The sequence below is a fragment of the Camelus dromedarius genome, chromosome 8, assembly GCF_036321535.1.
Source record: "Camelus dromedarius isolate mCamDro1 chromosome 8, mCamDro1.pat, whole genome shotgun sequence".
Lineage (NCBI taxonomy): Eukaryota > Metazoa > Chordata > Mammalia > Artiodactyla > Camelidae > Camelus > Camelus dromedarius.
The window spans coordinates 1,791,175-1,810,820 of NC_087443.1; the positions used below are offsets into that span (position 1 = coordinate 1,791,175).

At 42.8% G+C, this 19,646-nt stretch overlaps 1 protein-coding gene across 15 annotated transcripts in view; it reads right to left on the reverse strand.

The window, feature by feature from the left end:
- RYR2 (ryanodine receptor 2) overlaps positions 1–19,646 on the reverse strand; it is a 543,353-nt gene that overhangs the window by 236,115 nt on the left and 287,592 nt on the right. For 14 of the 15 annotated variants that reach the window (XR_010381799.1, XM_064487826.1, XM_064487825.1 and 11 more), the window contains 6 exons: positions 19,506–19,639; positions 17,808–18,049; positions 14,201–14,393; positions 12,915–13,131; positions 11,192–11,296; positions 7,850–7,953 (listed from right to left, as the gene is read on the reverse strand). Coding sequence is in view for 14 of the 15 variants with exons in the window: in XM_064487826.1 (XP_064343896.1) it covers positions 7,850–7,953; positions 11,192–11,296; positions 12,915–13,131; positions 14,201–14,393; positions 17,808–18,049; positions 19,506–19,639 (995 nt within the window). In the remaining variant the exon portion in view is untranslated. Of the gene's footprint in view, positions 1–7,849; positions 7,954–11,191; positions 11,297–12,801; positions 13,132–14,200; positions 14,394–17,807; positions 18,050–19,505; positions 19,640–19,646 lie in introns of those variants that run through there. The other variant, XM_064487828.1, reaches the window with a different exon arrangement.

The window sequence follows — 19,646 nt, forward strand, 5'->3', positions numbered from 1 at the left end:
AGACATGCAGCTCCTGGGTCACAGGGAATGCACATTCAGAATCTGACAGCTATCCCCAAATGTCTGCAGAGCTGTAATCACTCACATGATTGCCAGCTGTGTACGACACTGTCTGTTCCCCACTCCTTTCCAACACAGTTATCAAACTGCTTCACCTTGGTCAATTAATAGGTTAATAAGATGTCTCACTCACAGTTTTAATTTGCATTTTTCTTAACACAAGTTCAGCTGAGCACCTTTCTCATGTGCTTCAGAGGTATCCGTATTTCCTTCCTTCTGTGAACATTTTCCTCGTTCACTTTTTGGTTAGATTTGGTTTTTACTGCTGTATTTTAGAAGCTCTTCAAATATCAGAGATTTGAGTTAGAAATATTTTCTCCAGTTTGTCATCTGTCTTTTTACTTTCTTTGTGGTGCTCTTTCTATGCACAGTTTTAAATCTGTTTTTACAGAACTGAATTTTTCTCTCTTGTTTTTTAATGACTTCCGGGTTTTATGTGGTCCTTAGAAAGAAGTTTTCCATTTGTAAATTCATCTGAAGGAAAACAACTTTGCTTTTCTGGAGGGTGGGGAGGCTATATGCCTTAAGAAAGGGATTTAACTTTATTTTTTCCCCAGAATTTTATTTTTTACTCAGTTTTTTTACTCCACACAATATTTACTGAATAATCCATTTTTAAATCACTGATTTGAAATGCCACCTTTATCATATGCTAAATTCTCTATATGTTTTTTAATCCTTTTCTGGACTTGCCAGTCTAGAAAAATGTCATTTTCACATGACACATCAGGGTTTCAATTTGTCAGGAATAGTTTATCCATTTTTTCAGACACTCTGTATTTTTCACTCCCTTTAACGAATGAGCTTTTATTGATTTCCCCAAGAAAGAGCCTTACTATTCACATTTGGAGCTCAACCTTAAAAGTCCTCCCAACTTAGGTAAACAACATCTTTTAGCGCTCAGGACAATGAGTGGTTCTTTCTACCGCAACAGAATTAGATAAACTTTTGGGATTACAGAATTTCTAAGCTGGTCATTTCCAAAAGGGGTGTGGGGAGTATCTAAAATCCATCTATACTTATCCTCCATAACATTTTAAAAACGATGATCTAGAGACAGACACACACACACACACACACACCCATGCTTACACACACTGCTATCAAGTTAAATTTAGGTTACACGGCAAAATTAAGATGAGCCCGTGAAATTACCTTTTGAGTGTATAACTACAAAACATGGGTAGAGCAAAAGCTAACTGAAGGTATAAAATCATCGAAGTAAAGAATGTGCCAATTAAGGTCAGGCTGATCGGCAACAGAAGAACAGAAAACTGACTCAGAACACAGGTTCTACTTATCAAACACAGTCCAAGGAACAGGAAGTTTCCTGCCATTGTCCTCCACTCACTCATTTCTCTATACAATAGATATCTCCTGAACACCTCTATGCGCCATGCCCTCTGCTAAGTTCTGGGGCTAGTGAGGAGTGAGACAAAAATTAACTATGACCCAGTGTCTTGCAGGCAGTGACATAAATACAGGGTACGGAAGGGTCAAGGAGGACACCAAACCCAGCTCTGCGGGTACTCAAGGGTGACAGTGATACTGGGATTTACCTTAAATCCAGGTAATTAAACTTCTGAGTGCATGCTGACCAAGAAATCTTCTGATTATTATGTACCCAGTACATGAAGTGAGGGTAATGGTTAGCACGGTCAGACCATCACTACAACCCAGTGTTAGAATGCTCCCATCACCCCAGCAAATGCTCCACGCGTGCCTACAGTCCTTCATCACCTTACCCTCAAGCCACCATTAATCTGGTTTCTGTCTCTACAGACTTGCCTTCTCAGGACATTTCATACTCACAGAGTCACAGAATAATGAATCCTTCCTGTCAGGCTTCTTTGATTCAGCACAATGCCTTTAGGGTTATTCACGCTACAGTGCATATTAGTTGTTAAATAAACAACTTTTACTGCTGAACGGTGCTGCAGTGTATGGCTATACCACACACTTTGCTTATCCATTCATCCGTCAATGGATACCGGCAGTTTCCGGTTTGGGGCCGTTGTGTATAATGAGTCTATGAACATTCGTGTGCATGTCTATATGTCAACACATGCTTTCATTTCTCTTGGGTAAGTATGTCGGAGTGGACCTGCTAGCCTGTGTGGTAAACTTCGGTGTAACCTTTTAAGAAGCCATCAGCCTCTTTTCCAGAGTATCAGGGCCACGGCACAGGCCCGCCAGCAGCACCTGTGGTTTCAGGTTCCCACCTCTGCACCAGCACTGAGCGTGTCTGTCGTTCTGATCGCGGCCTCTTCCAGTGTGTGTGCTTGTATCTCACTGTGGTTTAATTTGCATTTTCCTAATGACTAATGATCTTGAGCATCTTTTAATGTGTTTATTAACCATTTACACATCTTCTCCAGTAAAACAGACACTCATGGGCTGCATATATTCTTATTACTGAGTTGTGAGAGTTATTACATATTCTACATGCAAGTTCTTTATCAGGACTTGTTTGATTTAGTATAAATCCTACAAATATAAACTCACATGATTTACAAATATTTTCTCCCAGTCTGTGGCTTGTGTCTTCATTTTCTATATGGTTTCTTTTGTAGTGCATAAAGTTTTACTTTTATTGAGATCCAATATCTTGATTTTGTCTTCTTTTATGGATCACATTTTTGGTATTATATCTAAGAACTTTATGTCTAATCCAAGGAGATTTTTAAATGAGAGCAATAGATCATTTAAAAAATCGATTTCACACTATCAACCACACCAAGTTCTTTGAAGAAGAACTCCTTGGCCTTTGTATTATCTTTATTAAAACCATTTTATTTGATTTAACACTGTTCAACTCACTCATTTAAGACTATTTTCAAGTCTGCAGAGGGTGGGGAGAGAGCAGCGTGAACGGGAAGCTTGTGCAGAGGCTGGTGGGGAGGGGCAGAGTAAGGGAAGTAGGAAGAGGCAGCTGAACGCGGACCCCTGTCTTATCCGGTGCCTCCCAGGGAAACTTGCATGCGCATTCAGTATGCATTCACCACAAGATGAAGCAGCAGTCGTTGGAGCATGCGGCATCGTAGTACATCAAGCACACAGCCACCGTGGGAAGAGTGAACAGGCTGGCGCAAAGCCACAGAGAACTGGAGGCACCCTGCCCTCCAGATGAGCATGCGGTGTCTAAAAGCCTGGACAGAGACTGACCTTCATCGTTTATTGCTGCTTCATTCATCTGACAAGTACTTACTGAGCTCTGTGTAAAGTTCAAAAGATGGTAAATAAAATCAAGAGAGATGCCTGCCTTCAAGAAACTGAGTTCGGGTAGAGTAGAGGCGGTCCTGTGACTACAAGCAGCTGGGCAGTTTCCACGCTGAGAGAGACAAAAGGGCCGAGTGCCTACAGAGGGGGCTTTAAAGGGCTAAAGAGCTCAGCAAATGCTTCAAGAAGAAGGACCTGGGAGGTAAAGGAGGAGAACAGGTCATGGAGGGAGCACCCCAGCAAGGGGCCCACAGAGGCCCCGTGGTGGAAGGGAACGTTAAACAAATGGGCAGAACGAAGGCTAGTGTGGCTGCAGGCGAGACGGAAGGAGCAGCCTCCCCATGATGTGCTGCTGAGAGGGGAGCCCGGACCTTACTGGACCTTTAGGCAAACTGAGGTCCTGCCGTCATCGTAAGAGCAAGGGAAATTCATTAAAGGAATTCAGATAGGGAGAATGACACGATCCCCTAAATATCTGAGATCAGCCGGCTGCAGAGCTCAGAGTGGTTGAGAGAAGAGCTAGGCTAGTGTCTCAGCTGGACCTGCCGGGGCAGTTTTAGGGTTCCAGGTGGGGAATAATGGTAGCTCAGGCCCGGGTGGGCACTGGTAGTGCTGGAGGTGACAGTGTGTCACAGCATTAGTGAGGGAGGGTCTCTAAAGGGTCCTCCTCGCTGGGTCTGGAATGGCAGGGAGGCCACAGGGGCGCTAAAGTGTCACCTGCTGGTGACTCTGGTGGAGGTGACCCTGGTGAGCAGTCAGCCCTTTAGTCATGGGTTTTCCTCTCCCTCATGAGTGGTCCCACTTCCTGGGGGAACCTTGTAGCCGTTTCCTATGTATCCTTCCAGAAACTTCATACACACACTCTAGCATCTGTAATACACACACTAGTGTGTGTGTGTGTGTGCACGTGTGTGTGTGCATGTCATCTTACACAATTAGGAGCCCATCATAATACTGTTCAGAATCTGGCTTTCCCCCAATTTATGTGTGAAGTGTATGTCTTTCCACACCAGCAGGCACATATTTGTCTTACTTTTAAAAAGCAATATACTTTTCTATCAGATCAGATCAGATCCTGCAGGACTTGCAAGACTCAGGAGGGTGTCAGATTCTATTTAAGTGCAATGGGAAGGCATCAAACAGTTTTAAGCAACATGTGTACGAATACATGGGTGTGTGCACACATGCTGGCTGCTCCAAACAGGATTAACTGGAAGAAGGCATGTGGGGGACTATTAGGAGATGACTTGGTGACAGATGACTATGGCCTGGATGGGGATGACTGCTCTGGAAATGAGGGAAGAGGATTGACTGTAAACACACTTGGGAGGTCTTGGCGGTGGGCTGGATGTAGGGACAGAAAAAGAGGAAGAGTCAAAGAGGGTCCCAGGTTTGTGCCTGTGCAGCAGCGTGAATGGGGGTGCCCTTCACGGGGGCTGTGGGCTGTGGGCTGCAGGTCAAGGTGCGGGAGATGCATCCAGGGAAACTGCCCCTGAGGAATGGGATGCACGCTTCCATTCCTCGGAGCAGATGTCTGGGGAGGGGGAGATGTACATTTGGGGAGATGTACATTTGGGCAGCTGTCAGCACCTGCGTGATATTTAAGTTATGGGCGTGATGAAAATACCTCCAGAGAGTTTGCACAGTGAGAAGAAAGGGCCCAGGGCTGAACATAAAGAACCACAAACTTGAGAGACTGGGAGAGTCACTGCCAGCAAGAGGCTGAAAAAAAGCACAGACAGAGGTAGGAGGAAAACCTGCTCTTTTAGACAAAAATGATGCCTTTTCTCACTCTCACACTGCTCTCCTCACTGCTCAGCACCCCTCTCCCCTCAGCAACCCCCTGCAGACACAGAGACCCACTGTAGTCCCAGTAAATAATTTTAAGGAAAAAAACCACTTGGCTAAGGAGAAAAATATTGTTCTAGTCTCAACACAGTTTTGTTAAGTTCCAGAGAAAGACACTATAAAAGAATACTGCGTCAGTTAAAAATCATTATAACATTCATTTTTTAAATGAGTCATTTACTCAAAAATTTAGATCTGGAATTTTGAAGTACTGTAGGGATTGGAAATGAAAACAAGGAACTAAAACTTGAGTAACACGGGTTAAACTGAGGGGACAGCTGACAGGCATCCCAAAACAGCTGTGCTGTTGGAGAGAGGGTGTTGGAAGAGAGGAGAGAGGAGAGCTGTCTCACACACAGGGGACCATGGGAGTCTGAAGGGAGCTATCTTTGTCAACAACTTACATGACAGAAAATCACAGAACGAGCAATCAAAAACCACTGTCACTGAAATCGCCCAACATTTCAAATAAGGGCTGTTCTGGAGCTTCTGCTTATTTGTGACTGGGCACCCCTCAGGATTGAAATGAATCAAGCTGCTAATCTTTCCCACGATGTAGTTTTTGAAAAAACTGAACTTTACAGAGCGCTTTCCTCCATCAGACACATGGGGCAGAGGCTTCATCGGTATTACAGCATCAGTCCCCACTGCGTTGCATGAAGCAGATACACCACGATCCCCACTTTAAACTGATGGTAGAAAAGTCTACGGTTCAGAGAATCTAAGATTCCCTTTGGAGGAGAAAATCTTCGAATCCAGACTATCCAACCCTCCAGACCCTATGTTCCTACCTCGTCTGCTCCAGGGCCTATCACCTAACCAAGTGAATTAAGGAAATACAGGAAAAAGGACAGCACTTTCTTTGAACTACTGGCATGGGGCGTCGTGTGAATTTTGGAGAAGTAGGAGCTCTTTTCTGCCGATTTAAATATTAAAGACATAGGTGAGATCAGTTCATCATAGAACCATACCGACATTGAGAATGAGCTCATGAAAAGGGTTATTAGCATTCACAGAGGCCACAGCTCCAGGACCCTGCAGTCTTGTGATTAGTCAAACCTGCCAGCAGTAGCTGTTAGGGTGAGATCAGGTCACAGGGACCCGTCAAAGGCTCTACACACCAAATGCAAACGTGGAGATTTCTACCTCTCAGCTTCCCAGGAGTCGCCCACCTGGCTTAGCTGTCAATTGATAAAATTACACGGAATGCACTGAAAATTTAACCTAATTATCTTAGGCCGTGAACTTTCAATAAAAACACTTTGTTGCAAAAGATGGGCAATAATGAGCTGCAGTGACCTGCTAACTGAATGGGCAAGACTCACACCAAGACCACGAGGGAGACAGGAGGTCCGGGACACCAGGGACCCAGGTCATGGCGACGTGCCCCGCGTGCCTCGCCACCAGCAAGCTTCATCACTTTCAGCCAATCTGTATAGATTCCTTTCCCCTTTACATTACTGGTAGAACCCAAAATCATTCTAGGCCCAGTTTGTTCATTTCCATCATGATAATCACTACCACACCTTTGAAGCTATCTTCCTGGACCCACACCCTAGAATCTGAAACAGTGCTTAAGTTTTATGTTCTGGGTCTTTGGTAAAATAACTCCAATGGAAATAGCTCCTCACATTTAGCAGAACTGAGATAAACAAAAAGGACAGAAGTACTGTTTCATTCCTAACATGAGCAGGTATGAGGATGAGTGAACTACTCCGGCAAATTCAGTTCCACAGACCAGCAAGGATGGAAAAGGAACAAAAGAAAAGCTATAGTCTTTTCAAAAATATTTTCTAGACTTTCCTATATTAAAATTTGCCATTATTTATTTATTTTCTTTCTTTATTTCCATTATTTTGCACCACCTCATTCTTTCATCTGCAATGATTAGCGAATTTCATGAGAAAATAGTTGGCAAAGTCACTGAAAAACAAATCTGCCTTTACAAGATGACATAAAACCCTCTAGAATAGCTTTTCTCAAAATGTGTTCCTCAGACAAATGGTCAGGAGGTACTCTCTGCCAAGAAGGGTTCTGTGGCTGAAAAAGTTCGGGAAATGCCATAAACTCATCCCATCCCACTTTAGAGATTCGCAGCACCCAGTTTATACTAAAAGTTCCAAGAAGTCCATCAGCAAAAATAAAAACTTATTTATTTTATTAATATAGCGCTTTTACATTTTATCAGATCAGTGCTTCTCAAACTATTGGTGAAGGACTGGTTTCTTTTTTAATTTCAAGCCCACTGTCATCTGATTTTCTGATAAAATGCAATAAAATTGTTAGAGAAAATTAAATTTTCAAAATGAGGACATAAAAGATACAAGCCTATGTTTTAAAAATTGTTAGATTCAACAGACATAAAATTGCCCCCTTAAATTGGTATAAAAATTTCTAAAAGCTTGTTCTAGTATGTTTACCAACCTCCATGTCACAAACCAGTAACAATCTGTGACTGACACTCTGAGCAGCGCTGTATCCGAGGACAGACACTTGTGTCCTGTAACACCCATAAACACCAGCAGAGCACTCTGGGAAATACTTACACAGAGTACAAAGACATAAAATACGGTCAAAATCTAATTCCAGACAAATATCGATCCAATCCATCAACACACTGTGACAATTTCTAACTGGAATTAAAATGAATTAAAGTAAAATATCAGCACCTTGTTTCTTTTGGGTAATGCAGATAGGAAAATAGGAAATTGAAGAAACTCACTTCAGGGTCTCAAGTGACATCTGTAAATTGTAATTGCGTTCCTGTTCAGGCAGCCTGGAGAACTCCACCAGACACGGGTGCTGTCTCTTATTGTCATCTCTAACCTAAAACAGGACAGGAAATCGGCACGTAAGAGCTTCCAAGGTCAGACACCAGCAATGGTGATCCAGCCGCACGGAGGAAAGCGAAGGGACACCCAGACCATCAGCCCAGCGGAGCTGCGTCTAATCTCCCGCACAGCTCATGCCTGAGGTCATGCTGAGACCTGGGGCTACCCGGGCTCCCTGCTGTCTTCCAGGATCTGCACAGCTCCGGCCCCAGCCTCCGAGCCCACCCCACCTGAACCCCACACGCTCACTCTCTCAGCAACTTCCGGCACTGGCTTAAACCTTACTTTCTCAACGAGGCTCATCCTGCCCACCTGCCCAATGTGGCAACACAGAATGTAAGACCAAGGGGACAGGGACTGGCTTCTTCTGCTCTTTGATGATGTGCCCCCAGCACCTAGAACACACCTGGCACGTGGCAGCCGCACGACCAATGCTTTGTAAACTGAAATGAGTTCTAGGTAAGAAGGTGTAGGAATGACTTAGTTTTGACATGTAGTAATTTATATGTGTTTAGAGCCAAACACACTGGGGACCTCAACTGGCATCAGAACAGACTGGCAGAAACGCTTTGAGGTGGTTCCAGCTGTTCATCTCACCCGCTGGACATGACTTCCTGCTCTCACAAATCACTCCACTGCCTTAACGAAGTCAGTTAACATGAGACAGGCATTTTTTCATATTCGTCCTTGAAAATGCGTATCAGCGATCAGAATAAACTGAATTCAAGATTTTTAGGAATGAACTAATAAGAAGGATGCTCCATACCCCTGCACTAGTGATTAGCTTTCTACCTTCTTGGAGACCAGAAGTGCACTGGCAGTGCTGCCAGGCTGGCACCTGGAAGGCAGTCACACGCTGTCAGGGAACAAATCACCCCATGGGGATAATTACCAGGTTTTATAAATGCCACACGAAAAGTATGCAAACACCCACAAGATTTTTTTAAAGTCTTCAGGAGTCACCAAGTTAAAAACAAGGTATCTATTTTTCTCTTTTTGGTGATCATTACAAACAAACAGGACTTACATAAAAGCTTATAGTTGTTTTTTCCTTATTTGAGTGCCTAACTTTGGAAATGAAATCTAGAGTTATAAAATTTAACCCTGATTCTAAACATAAAAGTAAACATGACTGTGTCCAAGCCCTGAGGTCACTCACTCTGCATTCATGTAACTGTCCCTCCCCCTCGTATTCTCTAAACCCACGAGTAACTGACACCACACCCTCCAGCGTGGGTGTCCAAGCTAAAGCCAGAAATCTGTCCAGGTTTCCTTCCCTCTCTTACCAAATCCCATACTTGAGCTTCAGACATCTCCTGCAGTCCCGTCTCTCCATCCCCACGGTCGGCACACCGTGGGGAAGCTCACCTGGGCCACCTGAGTCCTCTCCCTGACCCTTTTTCTGTCCCCAGGCTTGCTGCTCTTCCACACTAACCGCAGAGCTCAGATCAAATATTTACCACCTCCTAGAAGCCGCCTCTGATTTTACCAGGACAGAGGTAAATATTCCTCCTTCACTGTCAGCATCTCGACACCCTTGGGGCACACAAAGCCCAATGTTGCTTTACTCTCAGCCTCGGAGCAGGTAAAGGATAACTGGCAGCAACCGTGGGAAGGACGGCTCTGAGGCACCACACTCTCAGTATCTGGAAACTCAAGGGTGCTTTGAACACAGGAGGTCTGGTATTGAGATGAAGTGACTTATACCGGGAGAATAGATAATAATGTGACCTCCTATCTTCCTCCCTTTAAAAGAAGCAGCATAACTAAGAGTTCACCATGGAACATAATCACTGAGGCAACCTTAGACGCTGGCAAGAGAGACCACCTTCCTGCGTGTAATCCCACCAGACAGCTCCTGTTACTATACGGGGTTTTTGAAGGGCTTTTGCTTGTGTGAAATCTTTTTAAATCTTCCTAACCTGCCGTTACCCTTCCTCTCATCTTGAAATGTATGGTGAATCCTGCCCATCATCTTTCCCTCATCTTGAATGTTTTAGTAAATGTTGTCTGTCACTCCTCCCCTTATAACATCTCTCCTCTTACTGACTTTAACTGATGGTTCAATCTTGTATTTAGCATTTCTTCATTTCCTTGATTTCTGAAAGTCAATGAATGTAGCACAAAACTGGGTACTTCATAGGTATTTGCTGATTTGACTCTGTCTAACCATTACTGAGATAATGACAGGATCCCACTCTCTGATGAGGCATCAGCAAGTCTTACAGTGAGAATCGGGTCTAGACTAGACGCTAGAAAGCCTGGCTCCAGCCCCGCACAGTTACTGACCAACAGCCCAGGCATCTCACAGCTGAGGACCCTCAGCCCTGTCATCACTGGTAAAACTGCAGTAACAACACAGCCCAGTGTGCTGTTGTGAACAGTTAACCTATGCCTGTGGGTGAGGGTACATGTAAAAGGCAAAGCTCTCAATAAACGTAGTGATATACTAATTAGCATAAAGTATCATAGGACATTACCATTAACACTAGTAATAAATGTCGTTATTCAAAGCTCAATGCAGTAAACTATGACTGGGGTGAATACACTCACTTCTACATACAGTCAAATATAAGAAAGTGTTACAACCTTTGGGATACACAGACTAACAACATTTTTAAAAACTGAAAGCATTGCCACAGTCCTGCTAAAAAAAGGTATATGATACTCTGTGATTACATGGGAAATCATCTTGGTTTTCGGTCATCTAAATTCTAGTGAGAAACTGTAAACTAAGTTCTCTAAAATACAGTCACTTGGAAATACACACAATCATCATTCCTCAGCCGACCTTCCACTCAGGAGGCCAACCGCGAGCCTCTGCCCGGAGGACGGACACCGCTCCACACGACCGGAACTGAGAGAAGGGAAACGGCAGTGGGGGAAGCACACTGACTTCTTCCCATTTTCAGTTTTCACTTTCAATTTCAAAGACTTTTTTCCCAAGTGCCTTAGAAGCCAATGCCTATTGTCTCTATATGGGAACCTTGATTTTAAAATGTAACTTTCAGCCTGAAGAGCGATAGCTTTTCAATTGTCTAGGCCACGAAGCCATCCTTCAATGAACCCACCAATGTCATTCCCTCTTGTAGAGAACCGCACGAGCACTAATGTGTAGGGAAAAATCAACCCGACCCATTCCTGTCACCACACAGCATGATGAGGGGGGAAAAAGGTATGTTTTCAGAAAGATGCATTAACAGAATCTGAAAATAAATTATACAATTATGTACCGGGCCATACTGCCAACCGAGTTCAATCTTATTCATGACCCAGAGTTCGTGGATATTCTCCGCCAGTTTTTCTCTTATCCTCTCTAGATGGGGAGGCAACACGATCTAAAATTTAAAAAAGAGAGAGAAAGAAGACACATCAGAAACAAATGTAATAAAACAGGGTGCTAACTGTCCTCACTGTGAATTGAACAAAATAAAGCCATCTCATCAACCATTAAAATGTAATTGTGTAACTAGGCTCCAAACCATCTACTCTCAACTTGGATAGCTGGGTACGGAAATATTTGTTAGGTAAATTCGGGGCATTTACGAGCAAAAGTCAGAGAGCAAGAAAACAGAGTACTGGTAAGGACAGCGCTCTTTCCTGAAGAAAGAGGTCGAACGGGTGAGCACACACCATTCACCAGAGAACTCACCCCCACGTTCCTGAGCCAGCCCGGCCAGCATCTGCAGCCAGAGCGCAGGCAGCTGGGTGCCCAGAGATAAGCCATCAGCTCTCTGAGCCTATAAATACCTGATGGCAGTGCTTTGCGTTTTCCCTTAACTGTGTCACTTTGGTGGTTTCCAAATACAAGCCTCGGGGGCTGGGGGAATCTGCACATGCTCTCCTCATAGAGAACACAAAGCGGTTTTCGAGGTGAGCGGTTGGTTGTGCACATCTGGGATGCCTCCCACAACGAGTCCTCCCCATGGAGAGCCCACAACTGCCCACGATGCCCTCGGATGGCAGGGCTTCCACCGGAGCAGGACAGCACTGCCCCCTGCCCTCCAGACAGCAGTCATCCAGGTCTCTGGAACCCTAAATGTGCTAGTGACGCTGCAGAGCCCCACTGTCCACCCAGCCCGTTTCTGTCCTCCAATCGCATTCACCGCTCAACCGTGGTGGCACCACACCCATCCTGCCACGTCCCACCAACCAACAACACAAACTGAATTTCAGCCTCCAAGGAAGTTCATCTGCTTGTTTTACTTCATACTATAAACAGCCAGCATGGAGAGACCAGAAATACGACTCAAGGAACTTAAGAACTGAGGCTTCTGAGGCCCAGTATTAATTCTACTTCAGACTTTGGAAGCAATGCCTTTGATCTTCAAAAACGAATGGACACACTATGAATATCTAACCAACCTGACTACAGTTACTTCACCACCAAAATAAACCAATACTGAATTCACTGTCAATGTTACGGCTACCTCCAAGTCTATGAAAGAGAAAAGCAAGAATAATGGCTAACATTGCATGGGTGCCAATTTGCGAAGCACTGTGCCGGTGTGCTATTTCCTGACCGCGTCAACCCCAGGCAACGTAATGAGTAATTCTCTCAGGTTCCACAGCAGACATCTGGTCTGGAGCCCATGATCTCAACCTCTCCCAAGATAAAAAGTCAGCGAAGTCACTTCAGCACACTAAGTGTATCCAGATGGGAGAAGAAACTGAAAACTCCACCACTACCCTGTGTAAAAAACACTCTGAAATTAGTACGCATCACCTCAGGCTGTGGCCCATTAGATGTTATAAAATCAATTTAGTGGCCTGAAACTATAGACTAGAAGGTGGGTAAGCAGACGTGGTAAAGGTGAGCATTATTTTATGAAACGTGTCTCACTTGTAAACTGCATTACTGCGAAATGCATCCCTGCGGGTTTCGGCCAACAGCCTGCAGCCCGCGTCTCAGGAGGAACGCAATGCAGCTGCTGCCACCCCGGCTTATCTGGGTACCTGGCTGGTATCCACAGGGATCGGGGTGAAGGCGGCTTGTGTCAGGGAGACCGTGGGGCCCAACAGGTCCCGTGTGTAAGTTCTCTCTTGCTTATACTCTCGGCTGTGTTCCACTTTCAACTTTTCTTTTGGCAGAACGGCTTCATAACACGGAGCGTAGCCAGGTGGGGGGAGGAATTTAAATTCTCCATGTCTCCCCCCAAGCAGGAAGCGTACCCTAAAAAAAATGCACGTTGGGGGTGTTTATATCTCTGGTGTACAGAAAGTTTCCTAATCAACAAAATATAAGGAGTAAATTACTAATACAAAATTAACATTACCTGATGCCCCATTTTTTTTGCCTAAGTAACATTATTGTCAGTACTTTAGTTTTACAAGCCTCTAATCATAAAAGTAAAACCTGATTAAATTATGTTAATGGCTCAGCAAAAACTTATCACTCTCTGGAGAAACAACAAAAGCACATGCATCATATTCCTATGAGAATGAGATACCTGTCTGTAGTGTTTGGTCATTTAATGTCCTGAGGTGCCCAAATAATCAACAGAGAAAGAACAGACATGATCTAAATACCTATGAACTTAAAAGTACGGAGCTGGATGAGATTTGATAAAAAACAAAAAAACAAAAAAAACAAAAAACAGTCACTTTCTGGTGTCCAGTTTCCCAGTGAAATCCCTTAAAAGGGACTCGAATAATACTTCCATCTGCTGAATTGTTATTTTAATTTCTCTTTCCACCTGGTAGTGGCAAAAAAAGTGAAGGGTTAGAAGAAACCATGCTGGCCTGGCTGAGGACCAGAGCTGAGTTACAAGTGGAACAGGTAGATGGTGACATGGGAAGAAGCCAAAAAACATGTAGTTTCTGTAGAAATGAGGGGGTCTGGAGTAGGGTGGCAGAATACCATGAAGAGAAAAGAAAAATTAATGAAAATAAACATGAGAAAATAACTGGTTCTTTGATACAACCTTGCTGAACTATCCTGATTAAATAAAAAAGTGAACTTATATGGACTTGGAATATGTCAGGACACTGGACACAGGGAGAGTTAGTTGACTGACTACGTGTAAATGGCTGGATACGTGTACAAAGCATTCAGCCTCTTGAGAGTCCCCTCTTGGGTGACCCTCACCTCCATCTTTCAAGGAACAGACAAAATGCCCAGTGGACAGATGCCCAGGAGTGAGACAGGAGGTAGGTGGAGCAGGGGTGGCGGCAGTGCTGAGTCTGCTGTGAACGTACGAGAAGTGAGAAGGCAAACAGACCAAAAATACAGAAATACTAACTTTATTCCTGCAGAGAAACTGACAACTGGAAAGAAGAGTCCGTCAATGTTGAAATTCTCAAACATTCCTTGAACAGGTTGTCCGTTAATTCGAAATGAGATGCTTGGGGCACTTAGATCTAAACAGCAACTGATGACGTCCTCAGTTCTCAGCAGATGCTGGTTTGGTGAGCTGACAGTGCGAGCAATACACCCTACGGAGAGAGACATTACGGAGGGTCATGCATTCTTATCTCAGAGAATCACCTTCAGAGCCAAAGTCCCAGATCTGAATAGGTAGTGACTGACCAGAATAAATCCTGAATGCACAGTAATGGTTTATGTTACATCCTTTGTCAAAACAGTGTTGCTTTTTCCAGAAGCCACGCTGCTATCTTTGTTGTGAAATGAACCTCTGATGTGCAGAGATCTGTGCATGCAGGAGGATGCTGGTTGAAGAAGATACCACTTTAGAGCTGATGATAGTATAATGACATCAGGGGAAGTCCCTAGGGAAGGACTTGAAGCCAATGGTAACTTTATCACCCATTACTTGTATGACCATCAGCAAATTACTTGACCTCTATAAACCTTGATTTCTTGTAAACCAAATGCCACTACCTTGTAGAGCTGTGACAATGATTAAATTAATGGTTTAAAAGAAGAGAATCAGACACAGCAGGTATTTATCTCAGACCCTTTTCTAAAGATTAAATCCCCTTTACTTTATAAAATACAAATGTAAAAAGATAATGAAAGCAGAAAATGTGATCATTTGCACTTTATTTGAGAGACCACACATGTCAACTGATTTGTTATTTTATGATTTCTTTCACACAGGATCTTGGTTGGCTTCTTAAGTAGGACACAGCAGGACACCAGCAAGGCATGAAAATGATACCTAATAAATGTCATACCTTGTCCTGTCATACCTGTGACCTACACCCATGCTTGGCTATGTCAGAACTCCTGTCCTGATTAGTTCCACGGGCACACTGGAAGACCAGAAGGTAAGGTTCTCCCAAACACACATGCCCACAAATGCAAACATACAAAATTTCTCAGTTTGAGCTGGACAAAAATAGATTTGATTACACAGGCTTTGCATTTTTATAGCACCCTTAAAAAATTTCTAGGATGCCAAGATTTTCATCAATAGCATATTTGAAATACCAATAGTGGAGCACAGCCACTTTTTAAAATGTGTACACTTTTTATTTTATCAACATTCAAATCTGCAAGTAATAAATTCATTATCAAGTGATTCTTTGAGAATTTCCTGAATATAATAAAGGCAGCTTGTTTAAAAAAAAATACCAAAAAATCATGCAAAAGCAATACAACTCACAGATAAAGGTCTATATCCCTGTTTGTTACAAGATCTGTAGCTGATAAAAATGTTTTTAAAAAAGATTTTTCACATTTTTGGCCCTTACAAACATGGCATGTGGATACCCCAAATTCAATTCTCATTCACAGAGGAGAAACAAAGCAACACTGGGCAGAGCCAAAGTTGGGAAGAATAAATGAAGAAGAGCTCAAAATGTTTGCTGATGAGACCAGTGCTGGTCCCTCCGGAACACATCTGCTCTCCAATCACAAAGAGTTAGATGGCAGAGAATGTGACCTAGGCCAGAAATCACAGATACCTGATACTTTAAATTCTACTTCAACTATTAAAAAGAATAGGAGAATGAACCCAAGAAGATTGTGCAAATTCCAATTAATCCAACCATGGTCAGAGAGTCGAAAGCCAATTAATTTAGATGTGTCTTTATTGATCAAGAATCTAAAATCAGCAAGATATCCCAGTGGCTGGAGAGAACCCAGCTTTTAGCTACAGTCATGAGAGTGTGTATATTTCCTTGCCATTTGAAAAAACAGACATTTTCTCCCGATACAAAGTTTCAAGATGATTTTCTCCTGAAACTCCCCATCCAATTCTCCTTTTTGTGGTAAGTGCACAGATTCACCAAACAGTTTTGTTGTTCTCATTGTTCTACTAACAGATCCCCTGTCATGAAAGGCATATTGCATACAGTTGCATACTCTTTCTCTGTGTTGATGTAAAAAGTTTCAAACTGAATGCTAAAATGAGAATGGTGATGCAGTGCTATGTGGCTAAAACAATTAGAAGCAATCAGCACTGTTTTATCAGAGTAATGTTTTGTTTTGTTTTCTTTTCCCCCTAATCTCTCCGTAAGGGGAAAACAAGTGAACATACCTCATTCATTCACTCCATTTTGTGTGGGGTGATACTCAAAAATAGAGAGAGAGGATAACAGTTAAAATGCATCATTAGAAAAAACAGACATTAACCCTACTTCTTGTTGGTCAGGTCTTCTGAAGTTAGGGCTCTTTGCCTTTGTTGGTTAGTAAGAAAATTTTGGAACGGACACTGTCACTCTCCTGTGACCAGCACAGGACACCTGTGTGTTAAACATGCTACCCTAAGACCTGAGCTCCAACCAGTGCCCCACAGGTGACATGAAATATCCAAAATGTACCTGCATCTCCTCCAGGCTACTGAGCTACTGGCACTGAATAAAGGAAAAATTTAGTAGGTATTACTGTTAGATACAACTACCTGGAGTGCTTTTATTTATAAACTCAGCAGCTCAAACTCTTAGGTTTAATTAAGTTTAGTTTTAAAATTTCTTTTCATAATTTATAAGACCTATAAAGCAATAATAAATGAATGTCACCTGATTTGCCCATAATAGGCAAGGTTCAGCTTTCTGTAATGCAAGGAACCTCTCTGTATTTTCTATGCTAAATGTGTCATAAATGTGGTATAAACGTCAGGTTCATTCTAATGCAGCTCTATGAATAGAGCACGTCTGCAGAATCCAGATGAATTTTGGTATCTACATAATCAATAGCCACACTTTAAAATAGAGCCAATCAAAACACATCTTTTAATAAATCAGAAAAGAGAGTATTATTTTTATTTTTATATGTTACTCATTTTAAATGTTTGCTCAACCATCAAAGCTTAGTGTTGGCAGCTAGTGAAATGAACTACACATTTTTTTTTTTAATGGAGGGACTGGGAATTAAGCCCATGACCTCGTGCATGCTAAGCATGAGCTCTACCTCCGAGCTCCACCTTCCCCCCATACACTTATTTTCAGACAGTTTCACGCCTGTGAAACAAAGCGTCATCTGATTACGAACTGACTCCTCACAATACACTTTACAAATTACCAATTCTTGACATTATATTATCTACCAGGAGGTGGAACTAAGTCTATTCATTCCAATTATTTTCCATGATTTGTTTTTGGTTCCTTTTTATATCAGAAGTTAAGCTTCATACATATGAATTAAAGTAAGTAGTAAATGCTTATGTTTTTCCGGTTGATTCACGGATCAGAACACTACTTCTGAAACATACCACTCATCAGCAATCAAAACCAAGTTTTTTGGAAATGTACTATAATTGTACAAGGTTTCTTTCTCCCCTAGTGAAATTCTGCTTCACTCCACCCTCTCACTCATCACGTCAGTGTTAGATTTCTGAATCACAAGTGTATCTGACAGAAGCAGCATCAAGCACTTTCAGGACTGGGAGGTGAGGGCGTAAGATTTCCTTCCAGAACACCGTGAAAGAAGCCAGATACACTTACCTGACCAGAGGTGAAGGCCATCAAATCCATAGGAAAAGAGATCATCTCCAACACCATTGCCTCCCCACTCTTCGCCCCCTCCAGGGTAGGGGGAGTAGCCTTCCGTGGACGCCCAGCCCACGCGCAGATGAGTGGCTTCAGCGGTCACGAACGGCTCGGTGTGGTCGACCATCAACTCATAGTACCACTTCTTATACTGGGCAGACCCTTCACTGACACCCAGGAAAATATTGGGCCTCATGCTTTAAAGAGATGGGAAGAGCTTATGAGAAAGTCCAAATAAACCTTTCATCATTTTAATCTACATTGTGCTATTCTGAACAGGAGTCCTGCTTTGCAAAGACGCAACAAGTAAACAAGTGTTTCCTCAAGTAAAACAAATTATTGAAACGATCACCGAGGCAGGATGCATGACAGCCAGCCTTACAGGCAACGTTCAGGGAGTGGTGTCTGCCTTCTGGATTACTTGGCGATGTCACTTAAGGATCTGATACTATTGTTTCTTAATTGCACTTCAGCTTCTTTTAAACATTAATCATGTTTAAGCTGAGGCACTCAGGATGGCAGAGAAGCCTCTGAGAATCAATGCAGTTATTGTCAGTCAAGGACACAGAGGTACCTTCTAAGCTAAACTTTGTGTCCCACAGGGTATAAGGCTGAAGAAAGCCATATTCTCAGTGACAAAACCAAGGTGATCAGTCACCTTTGTTGTTCTCTATGACTCGCTGTGAAAAGAAGGATTTCTAGCTAGTTATATTTAATTGCATTTTATGAAGGGACTTTGAGTTAATATCAGGGATGCATGAAGGTCTCAGGAAATAAAGCTCATGAAGAGCAGGTCTATTATACAAAGAACCACAAAGGAAGTCAAATCAATCCTGTTTAAAAAACACATCATAAAAATACACACCAAACCGTACATTTTTGTTTGAAACAGAGTGAAGTAGAAAGTATTTCCTGAACAGCTGCCAAACACAGTGTATCAAAGTTATCACTATCACACACAACATTTTCTTAATCATAAGCTGCATTCTATGCTGATGATGATCTTGTTCCCAGAAGACACTGTGACATGATGGTGAAGAGCTCCGTCTTTGGAGTTAGACATGAGTTCTGTTTCCAGTTCCAACACCGTAATCTGTAAAGTATGGCTCCCAGTAACAGTCTGTGCAGACACAGTGTAGAATGCTTGTCAAGCCCTGAGCACTGTGTCTGGCACATGTACTCAATGAATGTCTGACACCTTGGAAGGTAGACCTACCTGAAAATACAGTTTCATTGCTTACTTGTGGAATTTATTATATTGTGGATATTTGAATTCAAGACCTTTATTATACGTACCAGGCACTTCATCATTGGCACTGAAGGATACTGTGTTTTCAGTTACATTCTAAGCAGATGTAAAACGTAAGTCTACACAAGTGTACCCCTGTATGACGGTCAATCTGCTCCTGAAGACGACAGCGGTACCTCAGCTACACACGAATGTGAAGGAGAGCTCTTAGACATTTTTTGGTAACACATGTGAACTTCGCTTTGTTCATCTATTTGGTAGAAAAATTCTTATACCATTCACTGGGGAAATACGGAAAAGACGCTAATAAAACAAAATAGAACGTAAGAAGTTTCTGCTACAAAGCTGGAACATGCATTGTTTGTTATGCTACCAATTTGGTGATGTCGTCTATCTGAACCGACCTGCTGACATGGTTCACGAGGCGGGTCTGCAACAGCAGGTCTCTTCCTGGCAGGAGATTGTCACAGATGAGATGCTGGTTAGAACGGACTGCTACCCCATGGCAAACACAGAGAGAGCATAAGACATCAAGGACCTGAAAA